This window comes from Scardinius erythrophthalmus (genome assembly GCF_964197995.2).
Source record: "Scardinius erythrophthalmus genome assembly, chromosome: 15".
NCBI classification, from domain to species: Eukaryota; Metazoa; Chordata; class Actinopteri; order Cypriniformes; family Leuciscidae; genus Scardinius; species Scardinius erythrophthalmus.
In genome coordinates this window covers 32,383,964-32,411,622 of record NC_138235.1, presented here as the reverse complement: position 1 = coordinate 32,411,622, position 27,659 = coordinate 32,383,964, and the positions used below count along the sequence as shown (strand labels likewise).

The 27,659-nt window shown below is 40.2% G+C and overlaps 1 protein-coding gene across 5 annotated transcripts in view; it reads right to left on the bottom strand.

The window, feature by feature from the left end:
- Positions 1–1,682: 1,682 nt before the first annotated feature.
- Positions 1,683–27,659, bottom strand: part of rarga (retinoic acid receptor gamma a) — a 52,073-nt gene continuing 26,096 nt past the window's right edge. The window contains exons 1-10 of one of the 5 annotated variants that reach the window (XR_014031720.1): positions 24,585–25,055; positions 10,990–11,138; positions 9,928–10,069; positions 8,718–8,777; positions 6,335–6,498; positions 5,354–5,530; positions 5,041–5,245; positions 4,716–4,874; positions 2,449–3,868; positions 1,683–2,018 (exon numbers count right to left, since the gene is read on the bottom strand). Coding sequence is in view for 4 of the 5 variants with exons in the window: in XM_081386962.1 (XP_081243088.1) it covers positions 3,513–3,868; positions 4,716–4,874; positions 5,041–5,245; positions 5,354–5,530; positions 6,335–6,498; positions 8,718–8,777; positions 9,928–10,069; positions 10,990–11,138; positions 24,585–24,729 (1,557 nt within the window). In the remaining variant the exon portion in view is untranslated. Of the gene's footprint in view, positions 3,869–4,715; positions 4,875–5,040; positions 5,246–5,353; positions 5,531–6,334; positions 6,499–8,717; positions 8,778–9,927; positions 10,070–10,989; positions 11,139–24,584; positions 25,056–27,659 lie in introns of those variants that run through there. The other 4 variants (XM_081386962.1, XM_081386961.1, XM_081386964.1 and 1 more) reach the window with 4 other exon arrangements.

The following is a 27,659-nucleotide window of genomic DNA, read 5'->3' as shown; positions in this document are numbered from 1 at the left end:
AGCAAATCTGTGGTGCGCGATCGCCCTCTGTTGGACGAATTAACGTAATTGCTTGGGGATTTGGATGTTTCTTTCATCATGTTTCACACACACTTTGTTTCATTGTGAATAATGTCAGTTAAAATTCGGCCATCGTTTACTCACCCTCGTGTCGTTCAAGACGAGTAAAATTTTCTGGAAAACACTAAATAAGCTGCTTTCCTTTTTCCTCCGTAGAACAGTGTGACCGGGGCCTGTCAATTTTGAAAAGGGACTGAAAACATATAAAGTATAATGAATATATTCCATACGATTAAGCCACTATATTTCAAATCTTCTAAAGATAAATTATAGTACTGTGTGAAGTACAGACCGAATTTTGAGTCGTTATTCACATCAAAATCTTCCTTTGGCTGCAGCTTTGTTTCAGGATCTTCTTCCCCGCTTTCAAACAAAATACACGATGACGTCATTAACGGATTTTCAGACCCGTCAGATAAATGGCTTAATTTAATTTAATTTCACCACACTTTTTGCTTACATCATATGAAACCAGTTTTGCCCTGTGATATTATTTTATATAGCTAATATGCAAATTGGGAATTGAGAGTAGATTAATCCTATTGATTCGAATCTTTTGAATCAGTTCACACACAAGCCTCGTCCAAGGTTCATCCCTGACTGTGCAGTCACACTACACGACAGTCAGTTGGCGGCAAGATGAATTAAAATTCCTTTTAAAACTTTTGTATGTATGTTTAAAAAGTGTATTTACAGACTAGTAATACTTTTTAATACATTTAAATGTAACTCTTTCCAGGCTTTCTGTGTTTTCACTGTTATACGATAGGGGGCGCTATTACACAAGAAAAAAGAAGCAGAAACAAGTGATAGCATGTACGTGTAAACAATAAATAAGATGGATAAGCAGATGCATATATTAACAGCATATAAATGTGAACTACCTAATGTTACCGAATGAAATGTCAACCTAGAACGATCTATGGGACTGTGCAAGCTTTGGGGCTGCTGTTGATGGACTTGATGTATTCCATCTATATAGTCTTTGACTAAAAACGCTATTTTCTGAGCTTTTAGCTCAAAATATTGCTTTTTTTTTTAAATGAATTTTACCCACATTCAAGTGTTGATTAAAAAAATTATTGCATGAAGTTAGAATAAATCGAGTTTTTTAAGAAGGTCTGTTCTCTCTTTTTAAAGAAATACTGCATGTTGCATAAAAATATACTAAATAATCTGAGAAGCCAACTTTTGTGCAAATGTTCAAAAATGCTGGCGGGGAAAGAGTTAAGTGTGTATTTATTTACACTCGTGATTACACATTTTAAATATACATTTAGATAAAAAGGATTTTCAGTGATTGGATGGATTAAATTGTAATGTATTATACATCATAGTTATATTTTGTAATGCAACTGGCACAAATTGAAGCTAATTAAAATCGTTCTATTACACGTAATACAGTTAATAAATATTTACATATAACATTAATGAGAATCACAGGCCCTATAATGTGGATTTTGGGGTCAAATATCTTTGAGATTCATGTATGTCAATGGCAGTGAAAGCGCATGCTTGTCAGTAAATTATGACAGAATTTCAATATTTGGCTGAACTATTCCTATAGTGTATACTAGATGAATTAAAGTACTGTAAATGAATGGCAAGGAGAGAGCGAAAGAGAGTTTCTCAAAAAAAAAGTTTATTGTGCCTCTTATTGTTTATATGGCTTTTTATATAACAATTTGTTGAACACGAACAAAGGACTGACAATACATTAGCCAAGTTGAGAGAACAAGAAAAATATGACAAAGAGTTAATCTCAACATTCCGCTTGCTATACGTGTGGCTGTGGCGCAACTCTGAAGGAGAAGAGGTCAGTATGACAGCTCACACACTCTCTGACAGCACCAGCGTGATGACATTCATTTAATAATGTACTACACTACAGCTTATTGAGTGCAGCCATCCTCACATTCAACACACACGCACGCACGCACACACACACACACACACAGCTGAGTTCTGGTCATAGTCGTATTGCTTGACTGAGACTGATACCTTTTAATGTTCAGTGGCACACGACCACCAAATTGCATACTGTGTGTTTTTGGCAATAAAATGGACTAAAATATTAGATAAAATTAGAAGAAGAAAAAAAACCACCAAATCTATTTCTAAGATGAAGATGATAGTTCTGCAATGACTGTGTAAGATACACAGAATTATTTCAGTTCAGTTCATGGTGACACGGCGGGATTTCTATAACCTAACACATAAATATTGCCTGTTTCTAGTCTGTCGCCAGACAGCAAGCGTTTGGTCCTTACAGAGATGCCCTGAGTCTGAATTTCATGTTCTTTCTTTTTTTATAGCAAGAGCTCTGAATATATGTAGTACAACAAGCATGCTTTTCAAGTGTGTGTGTGTGTGTGTGTGTGTTAGTACAGGTATGCATTTCATCATGATGCATGAGATTCGGAAAATCGTCCAGATGCATTTGTGTAGCTATCCTGAATTATCGTCTAGGCAGATGAGGTCAAATCCCACGATGACACGTGCAACATTGTGCTCGCCGTTTTTTTAATTTGACTCGAGTGCTGCATAACTTCAGCCTGAGCGCTCTGAGTGAAACCGGTCCAGTATGACATCATGTGCATGATGCAGAGACTTGAAGGTAATGGACATGTGGAAATGGGCTCCCTGACAGGAGTCGAACCCTACAAGCTGCGAACTTTGGCACAGACACACCATTCAGTTGGCAGCGAATCATATGACGTAATGAAAGCCGATACGTAATGGCATTCCCCTAAAAACACGGATCGTTCGACGGGAGAAACCCAGCCACTGAGCTGATTATCAATGACATCTAACGCTGAGCCAAAGTGCCCAAGAACCCAACCAAGCAGCTGGATAAAGACTCAGCAGAGGTCTGCCACTTATAGCAATCCGATTATCTTTCTGTAGGTCTGCCCAGGAAAGCTCTCCAAACAAAACATAACTAAGAAAATAGAATACAGGACAAAAAAAATATATGAAGGTATATATAGATATGTATGAGCTTATTCATAAAATGTAAAGAGAACAAACTATCTCAAGGCTGAAAAAGTCCAAATGATATTCGAAAGCATCATCATCATCATCATCAACAACAACAACAACAACAACAGAACAAAGGATAAGCATTTTCAGTTTTCAATTTCATCCTGTATTTTCTTTTGAAAGAACTAGTTTTGAACCCGTTGAAAGTCAGCTGTTAATGGTATACATCCATTTGGCTTCTCCTTTTCAAAGCAAACAAACAAGTTTTATAAAAGCGGCAGTCTGAAAAGCCAGTTGTTTTGTCTTTCGCCTTTCCTCTCGTTCTGCGGGAGAGGTCCTGAGAAGAGGTTTTTTTATGTGAGTTTCCTCAAGCTGACTCACTAATGTCTCTCATCGTTGACCGAGTGGCCTGAGTTAGGAGTGTCTGTACAGGTAAGGCTCTGCGTTTGCCCTGGAACGAGAAAGCTTCCTCATTGAGCTCTTCCTCCATGGCTCTTTCTGGACACATCCACATTGGGTTCTTGGCCGGCCCAGGCCTCTCCGTCACTGTCTGTGCCCCTCTCCTCCTCCCCATCGTCGTCGTCGTCGTCGTCCTCCTCCGGTGAAGGCTCGCTGCCGTTCTCTGTGGCCCAGCTGTCGTCCTCGTCCTCCTGCTCTTTCTTCATAGTGAGCAGGGCGGGTGGAGGAGCGGGTGGTTCGGGCTCTGGTTTCTTCTCTGTGGACTCGGTCTGATCCTCGAAGGCCTCTGGGTTTTCCAGCATCTCTCGGATGAGAGGAGGCATGGGGCCTGGGATCTCCATCTTCAGAGTTATGGCCCTTTCTGCTCCTGTTGTACACAAACAGTTCTTGTCAGGATGGTGGCATCTACATAATGGTAAGAAATAAGGTAGCGATTGCAAAAAGCAGAGAGTGAAAGCCTATTCGGATTTTCACACCATTTTTTTTTACTTTGATACTACTTTTTCCCCCACAATGTAAGTTGATTTTTATTCTTTGCTCTATGATATTTACATATGCACGACTGTTCAAAAGAAATGTATACATTTATTCATCAAGGATGCATTCAATTGATAAAAAGTGACAGTAAAGACATTTATAATCTTACAAAAGATTTCTATTTTTTACTTTCTATTTAAGTTTCCACTAAATATTAAGCAGCACAACTGTTTTCAACATTGATAATAATAAGAAATGTTTATTGAGTGCCAAATCAGAAAAGAATTTGAACGATAGTGTACATATTATATATATTGGATGCTATTTTACTTCCATTGTTCCATTCCATGAGAGTGACAATCTGTTACTTTTTTACCAGTGTATTTGCCATCAAACCAAGAGTATTCTGTTATCTGTATTGTCAAATGAGTTGTATTTTGCATTGAGGCAAGTCAAATCTTGCATTGAAGCATGTGAATGAGCCTGGCCAGGTGCATTTTGCTTTTGTTTAAATATGCAAACTTTTCTCAGAGGCTCGTGCATATTTGCTTTGCCCTCTGTGGGAACACCATTGGGGTGCAAAACCACTGTCAATACTGTTGGCACTCTTGGTATGAATATGCCGTAAGTTCACTATTTAATTTAAATATTTAAGTATGAAATTTAAATATGAAAATATTAAAGATTTTCATTAAGATTTACATCTAGTAATGCTATTTTTTGGCTAGTAAACTGACCCTTGGTGCTGATACCACGTAGATCAGTGATCTTCATCAACATCCGCGGGAACATGTAGGGTTTGTTGGGTCGGCGGCGGCGTGCATAGATCTTCAGAGCCTCCAGCAGGGGCTCCTGCAGACGATCTACACGCTCAGGCTCTTCAAGATCCATTCGGTCTACAGAGAAAGAGGTTAATGTCAGTATAATAGTGCCACCATACATTTTTTAGGTGCTAAAAACTAATTCTGTATACTAACTCAATTTATGTTATAATGAGTACACTTTTCCTGTTGCTTCAACTAGATGGCATCAGTGTTGCAACAAAATTGCTTTGTGTAATACCTCCACAAATTAGGCAGATGGCGCTGAGGAGGCCAGTTTCTGTATCATCCATCTCAAGGGGCAGAAGCTGACCAGCGAAGGCAAACACCAGGTCAGTGAGCGGGCCGAAGCCAGCATTATGCATCTGAGTCCGGTTGAGGGTCAGTCCATCTGAAAAGGTCATTGTGTCCTGGTCCGGTGTGTATCGTGTACAGATTCGCAGCATCTACAAGAGACAGACATATATATATGTGAGGTAAAATATTATGTGAATGTGACATTGTAAATGCATGGTCTGCATCAAGGTGAGTTTCTTTAAGGAGGGCACACATACTAGAATGTCCAAGCAAGCTGATTTGAGGAGGGTGATCTGATCTGCGATGGTGAGGGTGGTGAAGCCCGGAAGGCGTTTGGCAAATTCCACAATTTTAATGATGCACTTGGTTGAAAGCTCACTGAATTTGTCCCATAGGCCCAAGTCCAGCTGAACCCGGTGGTCTGAGCTTGAGTTCTGATGAAAAGAAAACGAGAAGAGGAGGTTAATATATTAATGCATGAATATTTTCATGTCACCATGGAATCAAAACGGACTATTCTTATTTTTTTATGGAATATTGTAGTACTTGTTTGTGTAGATCAATATTTTTTTAATTCATGTGTCCTCATTATCTTTAAAAAAACAACAACTTCCCCTCCCTCTTCCCTTTCAGCAACATCTCTTCTCTGATGATGTGTTTACTGGTACGAGGGCGCCCTACATTTTATTTTCTTGTTCAGGAAGCCATTACACTCAGATATATGTCACAATAGAGAAAAAGACTGTCGCAACTTCCATTTCATGCCGACTTTATTAAAAAAGAATCATATACTCATTCTCATGTCATTCCAAAACCATTTGACTCATTCTCCCATGAAACACGAGGTGAAAATTTGCAGAATGTACAAAAAAAAAAGTGAATTTCCATCTGTTCCTCACACCACATAACTTTAAAATACTTTGAATACAGCACATGAGTTATGTGGCCCACTTTTATGAGTTTTATGGTTCTTTTTTTTGTGTGTCATTTTGGAGCTTGATGGCCCCGGTGTTTATTTACATGAATTATAATGAAAGACTGTCAAGAAAAAACTTTGGAACAACATAAGATTGAGTAAATGACAATTTTTATCTTTTGGGTGCACTGTTCCTTTAAATTAGGTTTTCAATAAAGGAACATGTTTATCACACTACATCTGAGATGGTCAGTTTACACCGCTATAAATAAATTCCACATTCCATTGCTGACAGATTCGCTCATTTTCAGAAAACACTCACTGTGGTGTATTTTCCCAGCTGGCAGAGTGAAGGGAAGGTCTCTTGATGTGCTTTGCTCACTTTGTTGACCAGCTCCTCCAATTCCCCACTCAGCTCGTAGCTCTCTGGCGGAACGACTTCATCCTTCACGTCCTTCTTCTTCTTATTTCGATCATTGCGCACAGCTGAAAGTCACAAAGAGAGGCTCCTTAATACTTCTACAGTGAGTCAGGTTCACTTACAAACTGCCAAACTATGATCTTTGCACTTGGATGTGCAACCTAGTGAAACTTTACAAAGTGATGTGCCAGAAAAAACATCAGATGATTTAATCGGGTTTAATTCCTCAGAATGTCTGCAACACATTGCTTAATATACAATTATAAGGAGAAGGATTTTAAACTTGCTAACCAGGCTCAGCAAAACAAGTCTTGTTGGCTGACTCTACTGAAAACATGTCCAATTTACATTTCACACCAAAAATAAAATAAAATAAAAGCATATTTCTTTTTTTTATTCTATAAGCTATTGTGCTTTTCATTACTGATTTTTATTTTTTAATACTGTACAATGACTATTTTAAATCATGTATTTAAATCATAAATTAACTAAATTAACAAAAACCAACATGACATACGTCTTGGTCAGAATTATTGGTACCCTTGGTAAATTTGATCAGAGGCCAGTGAAAATAAATCTGCATTGTTAATCCATCTAAACTTTCATTTAAAAAATAAATCACAAAAATCTAACCTTTCGATTCGGGGGGGATCTCATTATGAAATAAATGTTTTTCTCTAATACACATTGGCCACAATCAATGGCACCCTTTTATTTAATACTTTTTGCAACCCCCTTTTGCCAAGATAACAGCTCTGAGTCTTTTTCCTATAATGCCTGATGAGTTTGGAAAACACCTGACAAGAGATCAGAGACCATTCCTCCATACAGAATCTCTCCAGATCCTTCATATTCCCAGATCCATGTTGGTGTTTCTTCTCTCCAGTTCACCCGACTCATTTTCTATTAGGTTCAGGTCAGGGGACTGGGATGATGGTCATGGCAGCTTCATTTTGTGCTCAGTGACACATTTTTGTGTTGATTTTGATGTTTGTATTGGATCATTGTCCAGATGGAAGATCCAACCACAACCCATTATAAGATTTCTAGAAGAGGCCATCAGTTTTTTTTTTTTTTTTTTTTTTTTGTCAGTTGGAATTTGATAGAATCCATGATTCCTTGAATCCGAACTAATGTCCAGGACCTCCGGCAAAAAATTACCCCACAACATTAACGATCCAGCATTATATTTAAGCGTGGGCATGGGGTACTTTTTATCCCTGTGTGCACCAAACCCATCTGGTGGGTTTGCTGCCAAAAAGGGCTTTTTTTGTTTCGTTTCATCTGACCATAGAATCCAGTCCCCTTTGAAGTCTCTGTCGTGCCTGACAACGGAATATGCTGGAGTTTGTTTTTGGATGAGAGCAGATGATTTTTCTTGAAACCCTCCCAAACAACTTGTGATTCGGTGCTGTTTGAATTATTTAATTATTTATAATAATAATAATTATTATTATTATTATTTAGGCTTTCTGACCCCAAGATTGAACTATTTTCTGCAATGCGTAAAAAATTAAGTAAAGTCTGCAAAAAAATCTGTGATCCTTGGAGAGTCTTTGGCCACTCAAACTTTCCTTCTCACCGTGCATTAAGACGATATAGACACACTTCCTCTTCCTCTTTCATAATGCCATAATTCCTGTTCCTCTTTAATCAAATTTCTAATTATTGGAACTTCTTAATTATCGCCCTGATGGTGGAAATGGGAATTTTCAATACTTTAGCTATTATTTATCTTACAGTCACTTTATATTTTGTGAAGCTCAACAATCTTTTTGCTGCACATCACAACTATATTCTTTGGATTTACTCATAGTGATGGATGATTAAGGGAATGTGGCCTCTGTTTCCTCATTTAGATTCCTGTGAAACAGGAAGTCATGGCTGTATAATTTCATGTTCCTAGTCACCCTGGTGTGAAAAAAAAATATTCCCAAAAGTATATGGGAATATACTTCACAGATATTTTACTCATAACACTTTCTAGGGGTACCAATAATAATGATTGTGGCCATTGTGTATTAAAGAATTTTTTTTATTTCATAATGTGATTTTCTCGCACTTCAACAGGATAAACAACTCAGATTTATTTTCATCACCTTCTTTGATCATATTTACCAAGCGTGTCAATATGTCTGACCACAGCTGTAAATAACATAAACATAAATACATAATTGCAACAGAAAATGTGATTTCTTTTCATAAAAATGCCACTAAAAATAGGCTCATATATTTACAAAATATATACTTTCATTGTATAAAATTCATGTAAAATATAATTTACTTTTTTCCATTGATTTTGAGGTGATGTTCTTGACAGGTTTTGTAAGATTCATCTTGTCACCTGTTAGAACAAACTCAGTTTAACTTAGATAGCATTTATCACTTGGGCCCTGTCCCAAACGGCACACTTCATATGCACTTTCGGTCTTGTGGACTTACAATGGCTGCCGCGTGCCCGTTAAGTCCATAAGACCTTAGGGTGTCCCATTTGTCATTTTAGGCTTTAGAAAGGTGCTCGCGAGCACCCCCTTTGTGGGCGATATGCGCCCTCGATGCGCACGTTTGCCGAGCCCGCACAGTGAAAGCGGCGGTACGTCATTAAAGTGCAGACTCGAAAGAAGACCGCGAGTGCTTAGGGTGCCATTTGGGACAGGGCCTTGTTGTGTTATCGCATATCTCCAGATTAGGATACCGAATCCTAAACGTAATCACTAATACATGGAAAAATTACCTCAGATCGGACACTGTGGGTGTTTTGGTGAGTTTTACCCAAGGGAGAGCAGCCCTGCCAACCCTTAACCCCCTCCTCTCTTTCTCTCGCACCCCCCCCCCTCCCATTCTTTCCTTCCTCTCAGGATATCCAGTAATAGCAAAAGCACAATGTGATCCCGGCCCCTACACACATCCCATACATATAAACGCACACATACATGTCCCAGTGGACACATAGAGGGCCAATGTGCCACTCTCCCCGTGACATCATCGCCGTGACCCTGGCAAATGAACAAACACATGCCCCAGACTCGCTCTTTCAACCTCAGGCTATTGTCTTTGTTACAACACAAATCTGTTAGTGCCAAGTAATAAAGTGACTAGAGGAAAGGCTACCAAAGAAATCACACCTACCGTGGATGGATTGATGTGGGTGAAATTGCAGACACGAAACCCATTTGTGAAGTGAACATTCATGTTGAGCTCTAACCTCTATGCTAACCAGCTTTATTGGTTTGTGTTTGAACTTTTATTTCTCTTTTGTGTTTTCAAGTGTCTCGACTGGCTGTTTATAGTCATCTACAGTTTGTTTATGCCAGTGCTCCGGGTCTCAAGTCTCATGACTCTAAATTTGTCTGTGTGTCTCTGGGTTGTATGTCTAGCCTATATAAGTGTGTCCCCGTCTGTCTCCTGTCCCATCTCTATATTTGTGTTTGTGTATGTGGGTCTTGGCAGAAGACCAATAAGCTCACGTGCTTGGCAAAGGCCTGAACACTCACCTTCCTTGGACATGCCAACTTCGAAGCACTTCTGCAGCCGGCAGTACTGGCAACGGTTGCGTGTGACCTTGTTTATCTGGCAGTTCTTGTCACGGTGGCAGGTGTACACCATGTTCTTCTGAATACTGCGACGGAAGAAACCCTACAACAGACGTCCAAGAGAGAGAGAGTGTTAGTAGGTCAGCTGAAGAGTAGGTCAACCACCTTTCCTCTCCTATCATTTCTCTTATACAAGCTGTCAGTATATTGTTCAAAGTTGCCGATTCAGAACTGTCTTATGCTATTGACGTAATATTGCTTTTGTTGGTCAAAAATCTGAAAAGTCAAAGTGATGAAACGGCCCTTATACCTAAATAAATAGAATATAGATATTATGCCAAAAATGTATCATTACTTGCTGCAAACAGCTTACCATTGGATTAAAGAAACTAACTGGGCATGTTCACACAGAATGTGTTCTTGCTTCCGTTAAATTGTTTTTGTATGTAAATATTTGCTTGACGTTTTTTTTTCCAGTGTTTTGATAAGATGTCGTGTCAAGTCAAACGTTTTTCAGCTTTTAACTAAAATAGGTCTTGAGAAACTTTTTTGAACACATCATTTTATTACATTTAAAAGCAATAGGCTGCTTGAAGCCTTCACCATAGTTGTATTTCACCACAGTGGTAATTAGTACAACACATTGTATCATTTAAACATAGTAAAAATGACCATTGCATTGCCTCTCATTGCTTTAATGTACTGTTCACATTACTCATACTACATCACATTACATCACATTACAGTTCACATTATGCTGATACTGCACAACCTTTTCAAGTGACATTTTGTGTTTTCATAAGCATTTTTGTTCCTCATAAGTTCCTCAATCAGTCTTAGTTTCTTGCTGTTGACAGGTGCGAAAATACTTTTTTAGCAAGTATTTTTAATGTGCGAGAGATGAACCTCCACGCTTCTCTGTATTTTTCACATTTTTGCCAAACATCAAGACAAAGTGTCTAACAGACTCATGAAAAACATGAGATTTGCCAGGCCACGGGCGATGGAAGTTCTGCTGTTTACCTTGCAACCCTCGCAAGAACTGACACCATAGTGGTACCCAGAAGACTTGTCCTGGCAGACGAAGCAGGGCTTGTAAACACGAGGCGGAGGTGGTGGAGAAGGGGAGCTGGGCACCATCTCCTCCGAACTGGTGCTCTGGGTCTCCACCGCTGAAGAGAGATCAACAGGAGAGAAAAGAAAACATCAGACGCTTCGCTTAATCACATCACTTCACACTATTTACACAACACAGGAGGATTTAATGAGAGGGAGATATTAAACGCCACATGGAGAGAAGAAAAGATTCTCCCGTGAACCTTTTAAACCGTATCCGATTTCAAAGACCCATGAGTGCTTTGAAAACCATCATGATTCCTCGCTAAACCTTTTTCATGATGCCCCCGAGCAGAAACACACAAGGCGCTACCCATCACTGCTTTTTAAATCTGGTATTGTATAAGAAGCATCTGCCAACTAGGTAAAAAGTCAAATCTAGTTAACATGTCTGTAGAATTCATCTCCCTCAAGTTCCGCCCCCCAGCCTACCCCGTCCTTAGGGGGTCAGGATTTTAGGGGATTAGGCTGGTGATTGACACTGGAATGAAAAGAAAACACAAACAGTTTAACACTAGCCGACAGATAAGCGGAGCCGATAAGACATGTTGCTCATCTCTGTCACATAACCTGGGGGAACAACTCCACCCTGCACTCAGGGTCTTGCACGTGGGACGGACTAGTGTCTCATGTCACACTAATTCTGATGTCAAGCCTTACTGAAAGTCATGACTTTGAGATATCACACCAGATCAAACCCTAAAATACATTTTCCACAACAAGAACAAACTTGAACTGAATTCAGCTAAATGATGACACTGTATTCTGTAGCGCTGCTTTATAGCTGAATCAAATTAGTTTTATAATTGCTTTGAAACAATCTGTATTGTATAAAGTTCTTTATAAATAAAGGTGACTTAACGTGACTTTTTTTACATTTTCACATGCCAAATAGTTTCTTTTAGTGACCCTTGGTCAGTCAAAATCCAAACCCCCAGCCCCCACCCTTGCCATCTTTTGACACACAAAACCCTATTTTCTCTTGTTTCCCGGCCTTAAATTCCTCAGTGCAGTCCTGCTAGGTTTTAATAGAGGCCCCTGCTCGTAAGCTAGGCCTATAAAGGTGGTCTCATGGCTGGACTGGAGGCCCTAGCCCGGCTGGCGGGGTCTTTATTAAGACTCAGACACCTCGGGCTGCCATTCACACCACCAGCTGTAGCCTGAGCTAGTAAAAAAAAAAGGCCCAATCATAAAAACAAAAAATAAAAAACAGGGAGGCTCTAAACTTCTAACTTTTATTGCCCCACCTTCTTCAACTACCTTCAATGGAAAGCCTAAACTCAACCAACAACCCCTCCCTCTCCGTCCCACCACAGGGTTCAGCAAAAACCACCAGCTTGGCTTTTTACAAGAGTTTGGAGACTTCAAAAGAAGAAAAGGGGGCATAAAAAGAGGAATTTGATAGAAAACAGAAAAAGGGACAAGGGTGGAGGGGGTGAACGAGGAGAGGCGAATAGTCCTATTTAAGGTCGAGCTCACATACAGTAGGGCCTTCTGTTCATGGCCATGGTTACAAACAAATCACTTATTCTTTAAGTGAGAATGAGAAATACACAAGCTTTCTGAGTATATGATGTAGTAAAAAAAGCTAATTGCATTTGATCTATCAATGTGCATGACATTTGCTTCCCAAATATTGTGCAATGTCAAGTTACTTATTTTTTACCACTCAATTTTAAAGTGTGCAAGAGTAATTTTGTCAGAATAAGATCTAGCTTAATTATTTCATGATTTTGGGAACACTAACAAGCGCATTAATATCACAATGAGTGAAAAACAAACTCAAAAAGGCTCACATTAGGTCACATTAACGTTATAATTCCTGTATAAACCACCAACATGTATGCTATCTCAACACAAACGTGTTTTGAATACTAAGTATATGCTTTGAAGTAAATGTTGCACAGCAGGATCAATGCTCTCTCCTGAAACTAGCGTGAACTCATTTGTTTATATAGCAATACTGGCAATATGCTGGTAATGACAAGCGCCTGAAAAGAACCGCAAACTGCATGTGGCGAGAAGAAACGGCTACTGATTGACACCGTCTGAGTAGCTAGCAGTAAAAAAGGAATGGGAGGGGGATAAAAATCCATCAGGATCTCTCAACAACCCGAGACGGTTCCTGCCGTAAAAACCCCGGTCGCTTTCCCTCCCTCTAACACCTCTTCCCAAATATCAGTCAACACTTCTCCCAGGGTGCACAATGGGATGGGTTCTTGTGTCAGCCCGGAGGCCCTCTCTGCTAAGCTTTCCTCTGTTAGGGAAACAAAGCGCTCTGAAATGAGAGGCCTCCTTATCAGCTCTCCAGCCAGGGACTTGATTTGCATCACAATGCGAAGGCAGAGGGCGGATGGCTGCTGATGGAGGGACAGGTAGAGGCCGACTGCAGTTATCAGTAGATGCTGCTCATTTCCTGCCTGGTATTGTGTTTCTGTCCTGAACTGGTCTTTCTGTATCCTCTGTACATAGGTATTCCAGGTGGACCTTCCTATGCTAATCCCAGTGTCAACCTAGACAAAGTGCCCCCGTGGTAGGAAAACAGCCATATCTGCAAGCAGACACACACACACTATATCCCCAACACACACACACACACGATGATCATATGCTGGCAAAATATGTACACATACCAAAACAGGGGTGTCAAAAGCATTTAAATATTTATATCAAAAAACATTTATTTGAATTACTAAAAGTATAGATTTATTTCATATTTTTAAAATCAACTTTTACATTTAAAATATTTAGTAAATAATAATAAGCAAATACTATAAAAAATAAAATATTTAATATTTATTAAAAAAAAAACTTTTAACTGTTAAATTAATAAAATAAAATAAAATAAAAAATATTAAGAAAAATAGTATTAATAACATCTATATTTAGTTACACTGAAGAAAATCTGAAATGTTCCAGTCAACTTCACAAACAATTACAAAAAAAACAGCAAATAATATTAAATTAAATGTGAAATTTTGAAGTAGAAAAACTTGCAACTTCAAACTTGGTTACACTTGATTGGTTAAGGTGACAGTTACATTGTACTTACTCAAATAAGTACTGAGTAATATTAATTGAGTACATGTACTTACTATGGAGTTACGTTTAGGGTTTGGTTTAGGGTTAGTTACTTGCAATTATGCATAATTTCCTGTTATCACTATAGTAAGTACTGTACATGTAGTAACGTGCAATTAAGTCACCTGAAAAAATCTTTTTTTTTTTACAGGTTAAGATCTAGTGGGTAAGGGTCAATATCCACAATGCCGTGCAGATGCACATGCATACAAACTATAAACATTTAATTTTTTGCCGCAAAAAGTAATCTAGGTTCAAATCCATTTCCTAAAAAAACGACTTTGGTAACAATAAACAACTTGGGTTAGCCTCATGGGTAACAGGAAGCGAGCTGTGACCTTGAGTTTCTTTATTTTGGTTCAGTCTAGAAGTCTAACAATCACAAGTATACAAAAAGCACAAAATAACAAGTGTCAGCTTCATGTGTTTTAAGTATTGCAACACTACTTTTAGCTGAGCCGCATATGACGCATTGGCTGTGGAACAACTATTCTTTCACAATAGAAGAGCAGATTTTGTGTACGTGACTGAGGGTGTGATTGAATCTTCAGTGGAGCACTGTTCCCAAATCTAGTCTTGGCATGTGAGCGTGTGTGTGTTCAGTTCTGCATGGGCGCCCGTCCAACGAGTGTCTCTAAAGACTCCCATTTGATTTGCAAATATAGTTCTCTGCGTCTCAATTCCTCTTAAGTATTTCAGCGTGTTGGGCGTGTATTTGCGTGTCGCTCGCTTTGCATTTCTCAGAACATAATCCTGCTTCCCTCCACTGAAAGCTCCATGATTTTGCTTCGCCTCAAATTACAACCCCATACCGCAGAGTTGGGTGGACAGACTGCTTTGTTGTGCGTGCAGCCAGTGCAGCAGACGGGCCACAGATTGGCCAGGTTTTTTGGAGCGGTGTGATTGATAGACTGACTGGCAAGGCCCCCTCTCTGCGAGCGGTGCCTGATGGGCAAGGACACACAGTCCTCCTGGCTGCCAACTTCCTGATGAGGGGAACCGACCATGGCTCTTTCTCTGCTTCTGTGTCTCATTGCTCACGGCTTCCTGCCATCACCCAGATCCTCCTCACATGCTGTTGTCATCGTACCACCTTATACTACACAACCTCATTTCCTTCCTCTCCACTGCATCACTGTTTCTTTCCGCTGGATGTATTCTCACTGATTGCAGGCTTTATCTTACCGCAAGCTGTTTTTCGACTTTTCTAAATTCACATATTGCAGTGAGAGTAATTTCTTTTGATGTATTGAGAGAAACAGCCATTTAATCAAAGAATTGAATTCCAGATCGTATTTTGCCATTTACTTGGCAAATTGACTTTAAGACCAAGTAATAATAATAATAATAATTTAATGCTAATGGCTAATGGAATATGTTTTTGAACACGAAAAAAAACTAAAAAATTTGTTTGTAAATTAAATGAAAAGATTTGAAGTGCTGAGAGGACAATAGTTCAAACAAAGATTTGAACAATTTCCAGATAATATTTTGTCAATTACTTGGTAAATGGCAAAATGATAAATTTACTAACTAAACTAACAAAAAAACGTAAATGCTAATGAGAAATAATAACGTTTTTGAATGCAAAAAAAAAAACCTCTCAGTAATCAATAAAAAAAAATTTGGTTGATGCCAATAAGCTGGTTGATGCCAATTATTAATTTTATGTAAATAAAAGACAAAAAAAGAACTAAAAAAGAAAAGACACTTTGATGTACTGAGAGAAACAATCTCCAGATATGATTATTCCATTTTTATAGCAAACTTACTAAAAAAACAATGCTAATTGCACCAAATAACACCAAAAAATCCATACCCTCCCTAATCGACAAAATAAGAAAAAAAATTCTGACCGAAGCCAATAACCTGACAATTATGTAAAAAATGTTTTTAAAAGACACTTTTTATGTACTGAGAGAAACAATCATTCAAACAAAGATTTGAACAATTTACAGATACTATTATTCCATTATTCCAAAAATGTATGCTAATGAAAAATATTTTTGAACACCAAAAAATCCATACCCTCGCATATCGACAAAATAAAAAATGTAATTCTGACCAATGCCAATAATAAATAATTGTTTTCATATAAATAAAATTGAAAAAAAAAATTCATTTGGGGTTTACCTACCTCGTAAAATTACTTAGGGAGGCCAGTTTAAAAAAATTATGTCTCTGCACGACAGATGCGGTACAACATATGTGTTAGTTATGGAGCTGAGAGGTGTGTGTGTGCTTTTATTAAAGGTGCTGAGCAGTAGCAGTTGCTGTCAACAGCTGTCTGTGAGCTCATTACCTGATCTCCCCCTCCTCTCCTCCCCTTTTTCTACTTTTTTACCTCTATCCTTCCCTCTCATGTGCTTCATCCCAGGCCTGTAAAAAAGGAGGAGTCCTTCCTGTTGCAGTAAGGCCCTTTCTGAAAGGAAGCCCTGTGATAAAACTGGGCTGCCATCCAAGAGATGGCTCAGAGGGAAAGACAGAAAAAGAGAGACAGAATGATTTACATGCACCCCAGAATGGACAAGGCTGGAGGAATTTACACCCTCATGTCATAACCAGCACACAGGCATGAATACATACATGAAGACATATGCATGCAGTTAACATTCTCAGTCATCGAGCTGGCCAGGATTAGGTCTTCTGCAGGCCAGCGCCATCACACAGGGTGAGCAAAAGGACAGCAGGTATGAGCAGCCTTCTTTGCTGGGATGGTTCACTCAAAAATGAACAGTCTGTCATCATTTACTCACCATCACGTCATTCCGAACAGGTATGACTGGAATACCACTTTTTTTTTCTTTCTTTTTTTTTTGCCAGTCAATGGGGACTCCATTGAAATTCAGTGTATGGACTGTGTTCTGTAGATTAAAAAAAGCCATAGATGTTTGGAACGACATGAGTCTATGATTTTTGGGTGAATTATCCCTTTAAATTTAAACTACCCTCAATATGTATTCAATGCTGACTTCCTACATGGCAGCATCTCATAGATCTCATTTAAGACTGTCTGGATGAAGTCTGGATGAAGGTGAGCCAGCATTTGGCCTGAATGACCCCTGAATGAGTGGCGCTCACACATCAATGGACTCAGAGAATCAATCGCCCACACTTGAGTCCTTCCTGGATTACAGGCAATCAGACACCCTTTCAACTATGGCTTACACAGATAGTGGTCTCTCTATTATACCAAAGATGTCTTTTTTTCTGGTCTGGTAACCAGAAGGTTGCTGGTTTAAGCCTCACAAACTCCATTGATTTTCTACTTGGATCCATCATGCCCTTGAGCAAGTAATTTAACCTTGGGTTGCTCCAGGGGCTTGTCTCTATAATAAATGTAATTTGCAATATGTAAGCTGCTCTAGATAAAAGCGTCCACTTAAAGACTAATTAATTAAAAATAAAAGTTTCAATTAGAATCAAAAAGGTTTTTATAGCCCAAAGCCATAGGGAATCCACCATAAAGACATTTTTAATTCCCTAGTTCTTTAGGAAGCCATCTATTCTTTTTTTTTTTTTTTTTCAAAGAAACTATAACCTACTAGAAATTGTTTTAATCTCTAAAGAACCATACAGCCAAAATAGTGCTGGAAAAGAACAAATGAAGAGTTTATTGACTAGTTCCAAACACAGCCCATTTAGTAAACCATTTGAGGGACTTTTGTCCTATTCCTCTAGTAGGACTCCATCCAAACAGACAGTGAGGGGTAATCAGCGCACAAAGACCGGGAATGAAGGCCTGATTCAGACTAGACAGATTTCTGGTACAGACATCCAAATTTGCAACTCCACTGAATCTCCAGCACCCCTACCAGGCTTCATCTGTGCTGTCAACCCCTGAGTGAGAGTGTCTCCTCTAATTCCTCTCCACTCCAATGGCTGGATGCATCCTCCATGGACACAGCCATTGATCAAGCCAACAGGCAGCGAGACAGCCTCATCTAACCATTATCTTTGATCTTCTGGTCCTTGAAGACTTCCTCTCACCATCTGTCTGTGCACACCTGCTTTAAGACGGGCAACTTAGCTTCAGTCACAGCCTGAAGTGTCTCTCGGCTCAGAACTGGGGCAAAGGAGCTCCTTGTTTGGTCCTTATTGCTTCCTTCCCCAAACAATAGAAACCACAAAAGTAGAAGCAGCCAAATTACAAAGACTGATACCTTAATCCTGCAAAATTAAGTTTTGGAGTAAACTGCAGAAGTTTTGGACTTGCTTGGGTTTCAACAAATTGTCCTGATGCCTAATTAGCAAACAACTTGTGTAGCAAATTGCATAGGCTCAATCCTAAACTGTGCTTTGCATAAGGAGTGGGCCCAACAGAGTTGTGGCTTCCTGCTGCCTAAATGATCTGCGGTCGATGCTCATAGTAGCTGAGGGTTTCTTGTGTATAAATACTGGCTCTTTCACTATCAGTCCAACAGCCTGGCACACTTCTGTTCTTTCAAAGGGCGAGTCTGTGAGAAACTTCTGCTTTGACTATAGGGGAAATTACAATATGATGTGTGCTTACGTTAGTGGAATTTTTCACTTTAGTGTGGCAGCACGCCTTCTGTGACTGCCCAAGATGTCAGGGTGTGGATGGGCACACTTCGTGGAAACTGGCAATTGCGAAGTTTCAGATCAACACTGCGTGCGGTTTGATGTCCTCTCGAAACCCCGGAGAGCAACAGACAGATCTCACCCGTAATCGTGAAGGATGTCACCTTGAGAAACAAATCTAAACCACAATGCGCTTTTTATTTAGAGCCAACACAGCTTTTCTAAATGAAGCGTAGATCAGCCGATCCGTAGACATCATCCACCAGACAGACGGTGTCTTCTCTGCTCATACTAAACACTGCGCTGAGTCTTCAGACAGCAGATGATCGTTTAAAAAGATGGATGTGTGGGGGTAAAGTACAGATGGTCTGCCCTAACAAGCATCCTTGAGCTCTTGTATCCATTTATCTTTTATGGCTGATTTAGGATGGCCCTTCACCTCCATCTGCATGTAAAAAACATAGGATGCAGTGTTGTGTTCAAAAACAGCTAGATTTTGACCAGGGGTTTTGAGGGTTTACAAATTGATATGGTGTCTTAAAAAGTGGCAAAAGAAGTCATTCTGACAGAAATAGTCTTAAAATGTATATTCAAAGGTGGTGAATTAGTAATTCAAGCGGTGTTTTTGATGGCAGTAGAGATGGTGCTTTGAAGTGGATGAATTTAAAAGGGAAACTTCTTTTACCCTACTGACAGTTTTAGCATGCTAAACCACAGCACGTAAAATCTCAGAGGTGTCTTAAATCCCCTTTAAAGCATTGCAGATTAAAATACCAAAGCAAAAACAAAAAGTCTACATTAACTCAGTTAGTGAATGACTAGCTGACCAGCCTTGCACATCCCTAGACCAATCGTACAACAGGATGTTTTTTTGTGAGAAGAGCTACAAGACTACATGAAAGCACTGATAAGATCAGTCTGAAAGTATTGTTATCGCTTTGTAGGCTTGACAACAATGTGCAGATTTTCCAAGTATCAAAAAGCATCGAGATAACATTGAACAATGAAACAAGACTCAATACCAGAATCAATGTCTCATGAGAAGCATCACCTCATCAACAGTGCTGCTAGACCCTCAACCTGATTCTCATTTTAGATAAAACCAATGATTAACTGACGGGGAGATTCTACGGCCACCTCTGCAGATAAACATTGGGGGGAGGGGTTGAGCTATATTTTCGGCTAACATTTTCACATAACAGTGAGCCCTAGTAACGACGGAGCCAAGCCGTCAGTCAACAACACACTGGTAACAGAACTTCTCTCCTCACACTGAGCTCACACATGGTTTCAGACTGACAAAGATCCTGCCAACACCTCGCCCCCAGAGAGAAACTGCCAACCAGGCACTGGAGCACTCAGTAAACATCCACTAAATCATTGGACAAAAGGGAGGTGATGTCCAAACTATGACAGCCATTGAGCCTCACCCAGAGTTTTCAATCCCATGATGCCTGGCCTTGTTTGTGTCTCTCAGAGACCCATGAAAGTGAAGAGGAAAGATTAGCTAATTAGCAATGCTTCCTGAATAGAACGTGGGACAAATTTGGACTCTGCAATGGCGTGGCTTGACCGTCGAGGTAGTCCTGAAATCTACAACAAGGTGTTGAACTCACCCTAATTGTTTGAACCAAACAGAACCATGAGCTTGTTTTGGTTCTATCAATTACACTGTCTCAACATTTCACACAAGGTCTAAAATTCACCCATCCCTCAAGCAGCGTTAAACAGTCATTGTTGCTGTTCTACGAGGCGGATCTCTCTTATTTACAGTTCCTTGACCCTGCCGGGATATTATAAACTGCCCTTACAGCAGCAAATGGATTCCAGCGGCACACTGTGGAATCTCAGCGGCCACGTCAGGCCTCCTCTCTTGGGTTTGCCTTCAACTCCCTCTTAGACAGGGTTCAACGGCCATCCACACACAGCTACTGCACCACCTTTAAATCATCAAAACACACCGAAACACCTTATGCATAATTCATTGGTGCAGACATACAAGATGTAAGCACAAAATGACAGCACAGACACTGTGGGTCTCATGAGATTCGACATTTGAAAACTCACGTTGTGCATTGGATATGTAATTGTGGATGCTCATTTCCCCTATTTTTACATGTAGATCACCTTTGTTGTCATCTAACACTCACTAATCATTTAATAACACTGTAATATTTGGCAAAAATATAAATTTTTATATGATGCATTTTACAAAGATGCATTTAAAAATGACTGATTTTAGTGTTATATTTTACATTTATTTAGACAAAATTTTTCATCAGTTATTGGCCATAACATGAAAATAATTATAGGCTTATCAGTCAGAATTTTTATATTAGTACATCCTTAGTTTGCACATTTACAAGCCACATATTCCTGTACAGAATTGTGCAAGCGTGAATATTTTTAGAGTTTATTAGGACATCACACAGAAAAACACCACTGAGGGCTAAAACACATCAGAAATGATATTCCTTAGCCCAAAGCTAGAAGGGACACTTGCTTGTAGACTAAAACGTCCTAGCAATAAAGTGCAAGATTGAATAACACAAGTTAACAAGTAAAAGCATTATTCATGGCTTGTTGAGTACTAACAGAGTATCTCTCTATTGTTGGACTGGGAGGCAATCAGTGTGAACCCCTCACAGCCACCACTTTTTCCTATTTCCTCAAACACACACGCTGGGAGACACACACACCCACAAGCATCGAATCAATCAAGGATCATTTTTTATTCTCCTGCCTCGTCGGGTGCTCTAATCTTTTAATTGGATCTTTTTGTAATTATAACGAAATAATTGAGCTCTTCCATTAATACAAAAAATGAGAGAGGGCTACATGTGACAGCGGACACAGGAAGCCCTCATTTCCCTGTCTTTCATGCACAGCTCTGTTTCAGAGAGCTTATCAGACTCTGATGCGGACAGCACACTTTGCAGAAAACAATGGTGTGTGTGTGAATGAGCCCGAGTGATCAGGACAGGAAGGCAATCCTGAATTCTAGTCCTCATTTAAACCAGCAAAATCTCAAAAGTGTAGTAAATTAAACTTCCCAAAAGTCTAACAAAATGGTGAAATTTTAGTGTTGCACATCATAAGCAACCTCTTAGCGAAGAAAAAAGGGAAATCAAGAGCAGACGTGATGCTATCTTTCTTAGGTATAGATTACTAAATCACCTGCGTACTTCCCTTTTTGTAACATATGGCTCAATACATTCAAAGATTGCTTAATAAAAAAGCTCTTTCAGCCCTCTTTCCTTTCAGGGATGGAACAACAGCGGCTCACATAGTCACGAGAGCCGACATTGGCCCGTGCAAAGCCTCTCCGTAACCTCTGACATTGAATTTTTTTTTAAAACTGCAAAGGTCTTGAACTGCTGCACATAAAAACAGGAAAGACTGGCCACACTGACAGAGGCCTGAGATTATCTTGCTTTTCACCTCAAACAGGCAGCAGGGGTTTTGTGAATCGTGCAGGGCAATGCAAGTAATGCAAGGTTTACTGTGTGGTTCAAGTTTCCTGGAAGCCATTACCAACCTAAAGACTGGCACATTTCAATCATTCTGTTGTGAAAATAAAAGCAAAACATCTAAATGCAATACACACATGTACAATTAGCATATCAAATACATAAGAATATCCATGTACGTTCAAAAGTTTGGGGTCGGTAAGATGTCTTTGAAAGTCTCTTATGCTCACTAAGGCTTCATTTGTTTGATTAAACATACAGTAAAAAATATTATTTCAGTTTAAAATAACTTTTCTATTTTAACATATTTTAAAATGTAATATCTCCAAGAACTCCAGTCTTCAGTGTCACATGATCCTTCATTAATTTTAATATGCTGATTTGGTGCTCAAGAAATATTTTGTATTATTATTAATGTTGAAAATAGCTGTGCTGCTTAATATCGTTTTCAGGATTATTTGATGAATAGAAAGTTCAAAAGACCAGAGTTTATTTGAAACAGGACTCAAATAAAGTGTTTACTGTCACTTTTGATTGATTTCATGCATTCTTGCTGAATAAAAAACAACAATTATTGAACAGTAGTGTAGTCACATGACCAGCACAATCCAGAATGTTTATAGAGTTTATGAAGACATCACACAAAGTCTTAAGTCTAGAAAAGGCTACTTGTGGGCTAAAATTCAACAAAGTGTAAAAAAGTGGCAGTTGCAGAAATCTTTTTTTTATCAGAAGGAAACGTTCTTCTGAGAGATTACTAGGTAAAAAGTGATAAAATCTCCCAGATGTAATAAGCCATGGTGCTCATGTGGGCAACATAGGTTAGAGTCTTGGCCTGCAATGTCTCCCTACACCCTTTTGCTGCTCACTAATCAAATAAAGACACAAAAAAGATGAAACTTTAAGAGACAGTGAGACAAACTTAGGTCTTAGAGAAGATTACCCAAAATGCATTGCAGCTGGCCTGTAATACTGAACTAAAACATTGATTAATCTGGTCAAAGAGGACAATGAAAGGCAACTACTGAGTGTATCCTGTGGTCGGATAGACTAGTCTTGTTTACAGAGGTTACTGGGGATGGTGGCTTGTAACAGTACACCGCTTCTGCTCTTCCCTTAGGGCAGCAGGATCTGTCCAATTGCCTCTCGATCTCCACTATTTGCTGGAACCAGGAAGGAACAGAATCCGAGATGCAGCAGTGGCGCATTCGGAGGGCTCGTTTTCCATCGTGGGCCCTGACTGTGTGCTTGTGTAGCGTTGGTGAGACATGACTGATTAAATAAACAGATTTCATCTTGTTATCATCAGGGCTCTGGCCAAGGAGAAGAGGCATTATGGACCTCCCTCCCTCCCTCCCTCCCTCCCCTCCGGGTCGAGCTCAGACAGGGCATCTGTCTTCATTAAAGAGAACCCAGTGTGGCTGACAGCCACTGAAACGTTGGTGTCTTTCACGATTAATGAAGACAGATGAATTGCCCTCAGAGGCCGAGAAGGAGGAACAAAAAGCAGAAGCTTCGACAAATACAAATGGAAAACAACAAGAGCGGCGTGCATTTTGGGAAAAGGGTAACGGCTATGTTTACAGATCTGGACATCTGAGTTCTTTTCCCTCAGTGTCGCATTGTATTGCAGTATTTTCCCTTTCTCTCAGTCTGGTCCCCTATTATTATGGACCCCAGTTTTGCTAAAGCAGTGCTGTTTTTAGAGCCAAAGGCTGTCTAAAGTCTGGAACGGAGGTAGGAAAAATTAAATTATTGAAATGGAGACAGAGAGAGAAAAACGAAAAGCTTTCCAGGTTTCAAGCTCTCATACTTACTAAACTTTCCACTCAGTAGATTTAAGCCAATTCTTTACTATTTATTATTTGCCATTTGGATTCCTGTCACAGTCTAATCACCCAACCCGCTTTCTAATTCCCAATCTAAGAGTTTCATCAGTGAGACATACTTGAGTAATGTCCCTCTCGGTTTTTTTTACTTTTACGCTTGTTTGATGCTGTTGTGTGGGCTGAGCCGTAGTCAGGCATGCTGGGATACCAGAGCTGTCAGGCACAATTGTGAAGTGAAGAAGACAAATGCAATCTGCATGACTGAAATTATAGCACAGTGTCAGGTTCCCCCCCACCCACCTCTCTCTCTCTCTCTCTTTCTCTCAAACACTCTCTCTTTCATCTCTCCCTCTCACATTACTTCCTTTCTGTTTAACTTTTCATCAACTGGCAAGGTCAAAAATCAGGTTACCCACACTGTTGGTGAAACCAGACTCTGTTCGTGACAATCATGGAAAACGATCGACTCAAACAGCATCTCAAACGCAGCTTGATAAATGCAGCTCGAGTGGTTCGTTTGGCACAGAGGGTCAACGTGAGATCAGAGGCCCCGTTTAAATGAATAAGAAAAGGCACTTACAGCGTACACTAGCCGTCCCTGTCCAAGCGAAAGGGTCCAGTCCGGCGTAGAAGGGACTCGCCTTCCGAAGCATGCATGCACCCCGGTTGGTGACATCGTAGAGTTGGCGGGGACCCATGCCCAGAGCCTCCATACAGTCGAACATGATGCGTCCCTGTCGCCCACCCGCCTCCGATTGCCTCGCGTCACCAAAAAAAACAATAACAACACCCGCAGCTACGACAGCGCTAAATCCCCTGCTGGAATTCCTCTACTCAGGATATACGTGCTGCCTGATCCCGCTGCTTTTGCTCTTGTAAGCGTTTCCTCTCTCTCTCTCACGCTGCTTGTTTCTTTTTCCCTCTCCGGCTGATCTGCGGTGCTGGTTGCTCGGGGTGAGCTGCTCCTAGCGTGTTGTAACAGACCTAAATAACAGCCCCACATAGCACTCGCGGCTCTCAGACACACTGGAGCGAACCAACTGCCTCAGTCCTGCGCACACAGAGGGGGGTGGAGAGAGAGAGAGAGGGTGATCGAGAAGGGGGGGGGGGGGTGAGAGAGAGAGAGAGAGAGACAGAGAGAGAGAGAGGGTGGAGAAAGACAGAGAGAGAGAGAGGGCCACAGGGAGGGGCCATTTGTGTGTTTGCATTGCCAGCTCTGATCTGGTTAGAGGACAAACTTTTATTTGATTCTAGCTGGCCTCTTTTTGTCTCTTTTGTGATTCATATTTCAGCACGCACTGCACACAAACAGGCGCTCTTGCTTTGCGCACCTCCCCCTTTTTTCCCTTGCAGTACATATGAGCCCCCCCCCCCCCCCAACCCCCCGAACCCATCCCTCAGCCCCGTCTCTAATCATAACCACATTAAAGTCCAGAGCAAGCGAGAGAGAGTGAGAGAGAGAGAGTGAGCATTGTGCAAGCAGCAGATGCCAGGGCAAAATTCTCGCCTTTGTCTCCACAAAAACAGAGTAAATGACTGATAGCCGCTGCTGTCTCTACCTCATTAAGTATGTGGCGAATATTCAAAGCCCCCTCTGGCCCTCATAGAAGCTTTTAAAAGAAGAACTTTATTCAGTTTGCAGGGAGAATCCATGCGCTAGAGGACGCCAAGCAGGAGACCAACAGGAAGATGAACTTGGGAAGGAATGTCAGGGCTTGTCTTCACACTTGCAACCAAGACATGATGAATTTGAGTCTCTTCCCATGGACTACAGTCAGTAGACAGCGTCAATTTCATTTGACATGCGTGAAAATGAAGCTGTGAGGGGATAGAACCATACACTTGGTTAAAGCTGAAGTTGCTTACTTAGCAGATGAAACTACAAAAATGAGTCATTCATAGAGTGTAAAACAACTGGGGCAACATGGGCTGCTCTAAATGAACGGCCGATATAAATGATGGATTTAAATAGTTAGGGTATGTTCTCACTTGGCAAGTTTGGATTAAAACGAACCCTGGTGCGATTGTGGTTCATTTGAAAGTGTGAACGCTGCCATCCGAACCCTGGTGCGCACTAAACAAGTGGACCGAGCCCGCTGAAAAGATGGGTCACTGTCCACTTCTAAACAAACTCGGTTCGAATGAAATATGAATGCAGCATGGACCAAAGACATGCAAACGAACCAAAAACAGGAAGATGAGACCCTAAAAAGGACCGAATGCTCACGCATATCGTTTTTTTCTCGTCATGTCCCCATCACAGTTTGATACAGGCATCAGAAGCGCTTCTCCTCGCAGCAGATCTTCGTTTGTGTTTGTGACGGAGGGATTCCTGCCGCTGTTTTGACTCCTTTACACATTTCATAAGCTCTTCACGAGTTCTCAGCTGGTCAAAATACCATCATATGTAGGCTGCACATTTTGCCCAGCACACAGCATTGTTTTGGATGTTCGGTAAGTTCTGTCTCAAAATTGGCAATACGTCATAAAAGCCGACCAATCAGGTTGTGAACGCAATTAAATGTGTCTACCAGGATGATGGTCTATTGGTCTACAGGAACAGTTAACCAATAAATCAATTATTTTTTAATATGTATGATCTAATATTAATACAATAATAATATGATAATAATTAAAAATATATATATTTTTCTTTATATATTCTAATAAATTAAACATTATTTAAAAAAAAAAACTCAATTAGTAACCATACAGTACAACCTTTAAAATGAAACGTACTTCCATTCCTCATAGCCTTGTTTTCATTCAAGTACAAATTCAAATGGCATCTACACTGACTATTCAGGTCTCCCACACTATTTTGACTAATGACCTTTTTTTTTGCATGACCTTTCAAGCTGTTCAGAATCATTTAATAGATTGCTGGGATAGATTTCCATTTCTATATCAGATACCAAGATTCTACAAGCAAGCGATTATACATATTAAAGTCATTTGCACACTCATAAGATGTTACTGTGGTGATTTGCGGCAAATTTTACTCTACACAATATCTAGCCGAGTAAATACTTTAAAGCAGAACACAAATAGAAACTTTTGGGAATGTTTTTTGATTTATTTATTTTTTCAGGTTGTCATGACCATGACCATTGGGTTTGGTGTACAAACACTAGATCGTGTAACAAGCAGCTCAGAGATTACCAGTCAATTCAACAAGTTCTTGCCATTCACCCCCCACAATCCTAGTTGCCCCAAATTACTCCCCCTACCCCTAATAAACCACATATACCTCCACAACACAGGCAATCAGCACTACATGACCTGAAAAAAAACCCCTAATGAAATAAATAGCTCTGCCAGTGTCAGTGCCAATGGCTTTCAATGAGTGAACAGCTGGGGAGTGGACGGAGCCATACCAGGGTTCAAGTCAAGCAAACAGCTGAACACAATGCCAGGAGCAACAGAGGTGCCTGCGTCTCGGCCTTGCCTCATCCATCTTCACCCCCCTCCCCACCCCCGTCGGCCCGCTGCTAGTGGTACGGCCCAGCCGCCTAAGAAAAGACACCATTTCCTGTCAATCTGCGCTGCTGGTCGAGCTCTCTATAAACACATACTGCCCTTCCTTCCAAATACACTCACAATCTCCCACTCTGTGGAATTCTGCTTTTCATTTTCCCAAACCCCCTTTGCGTTT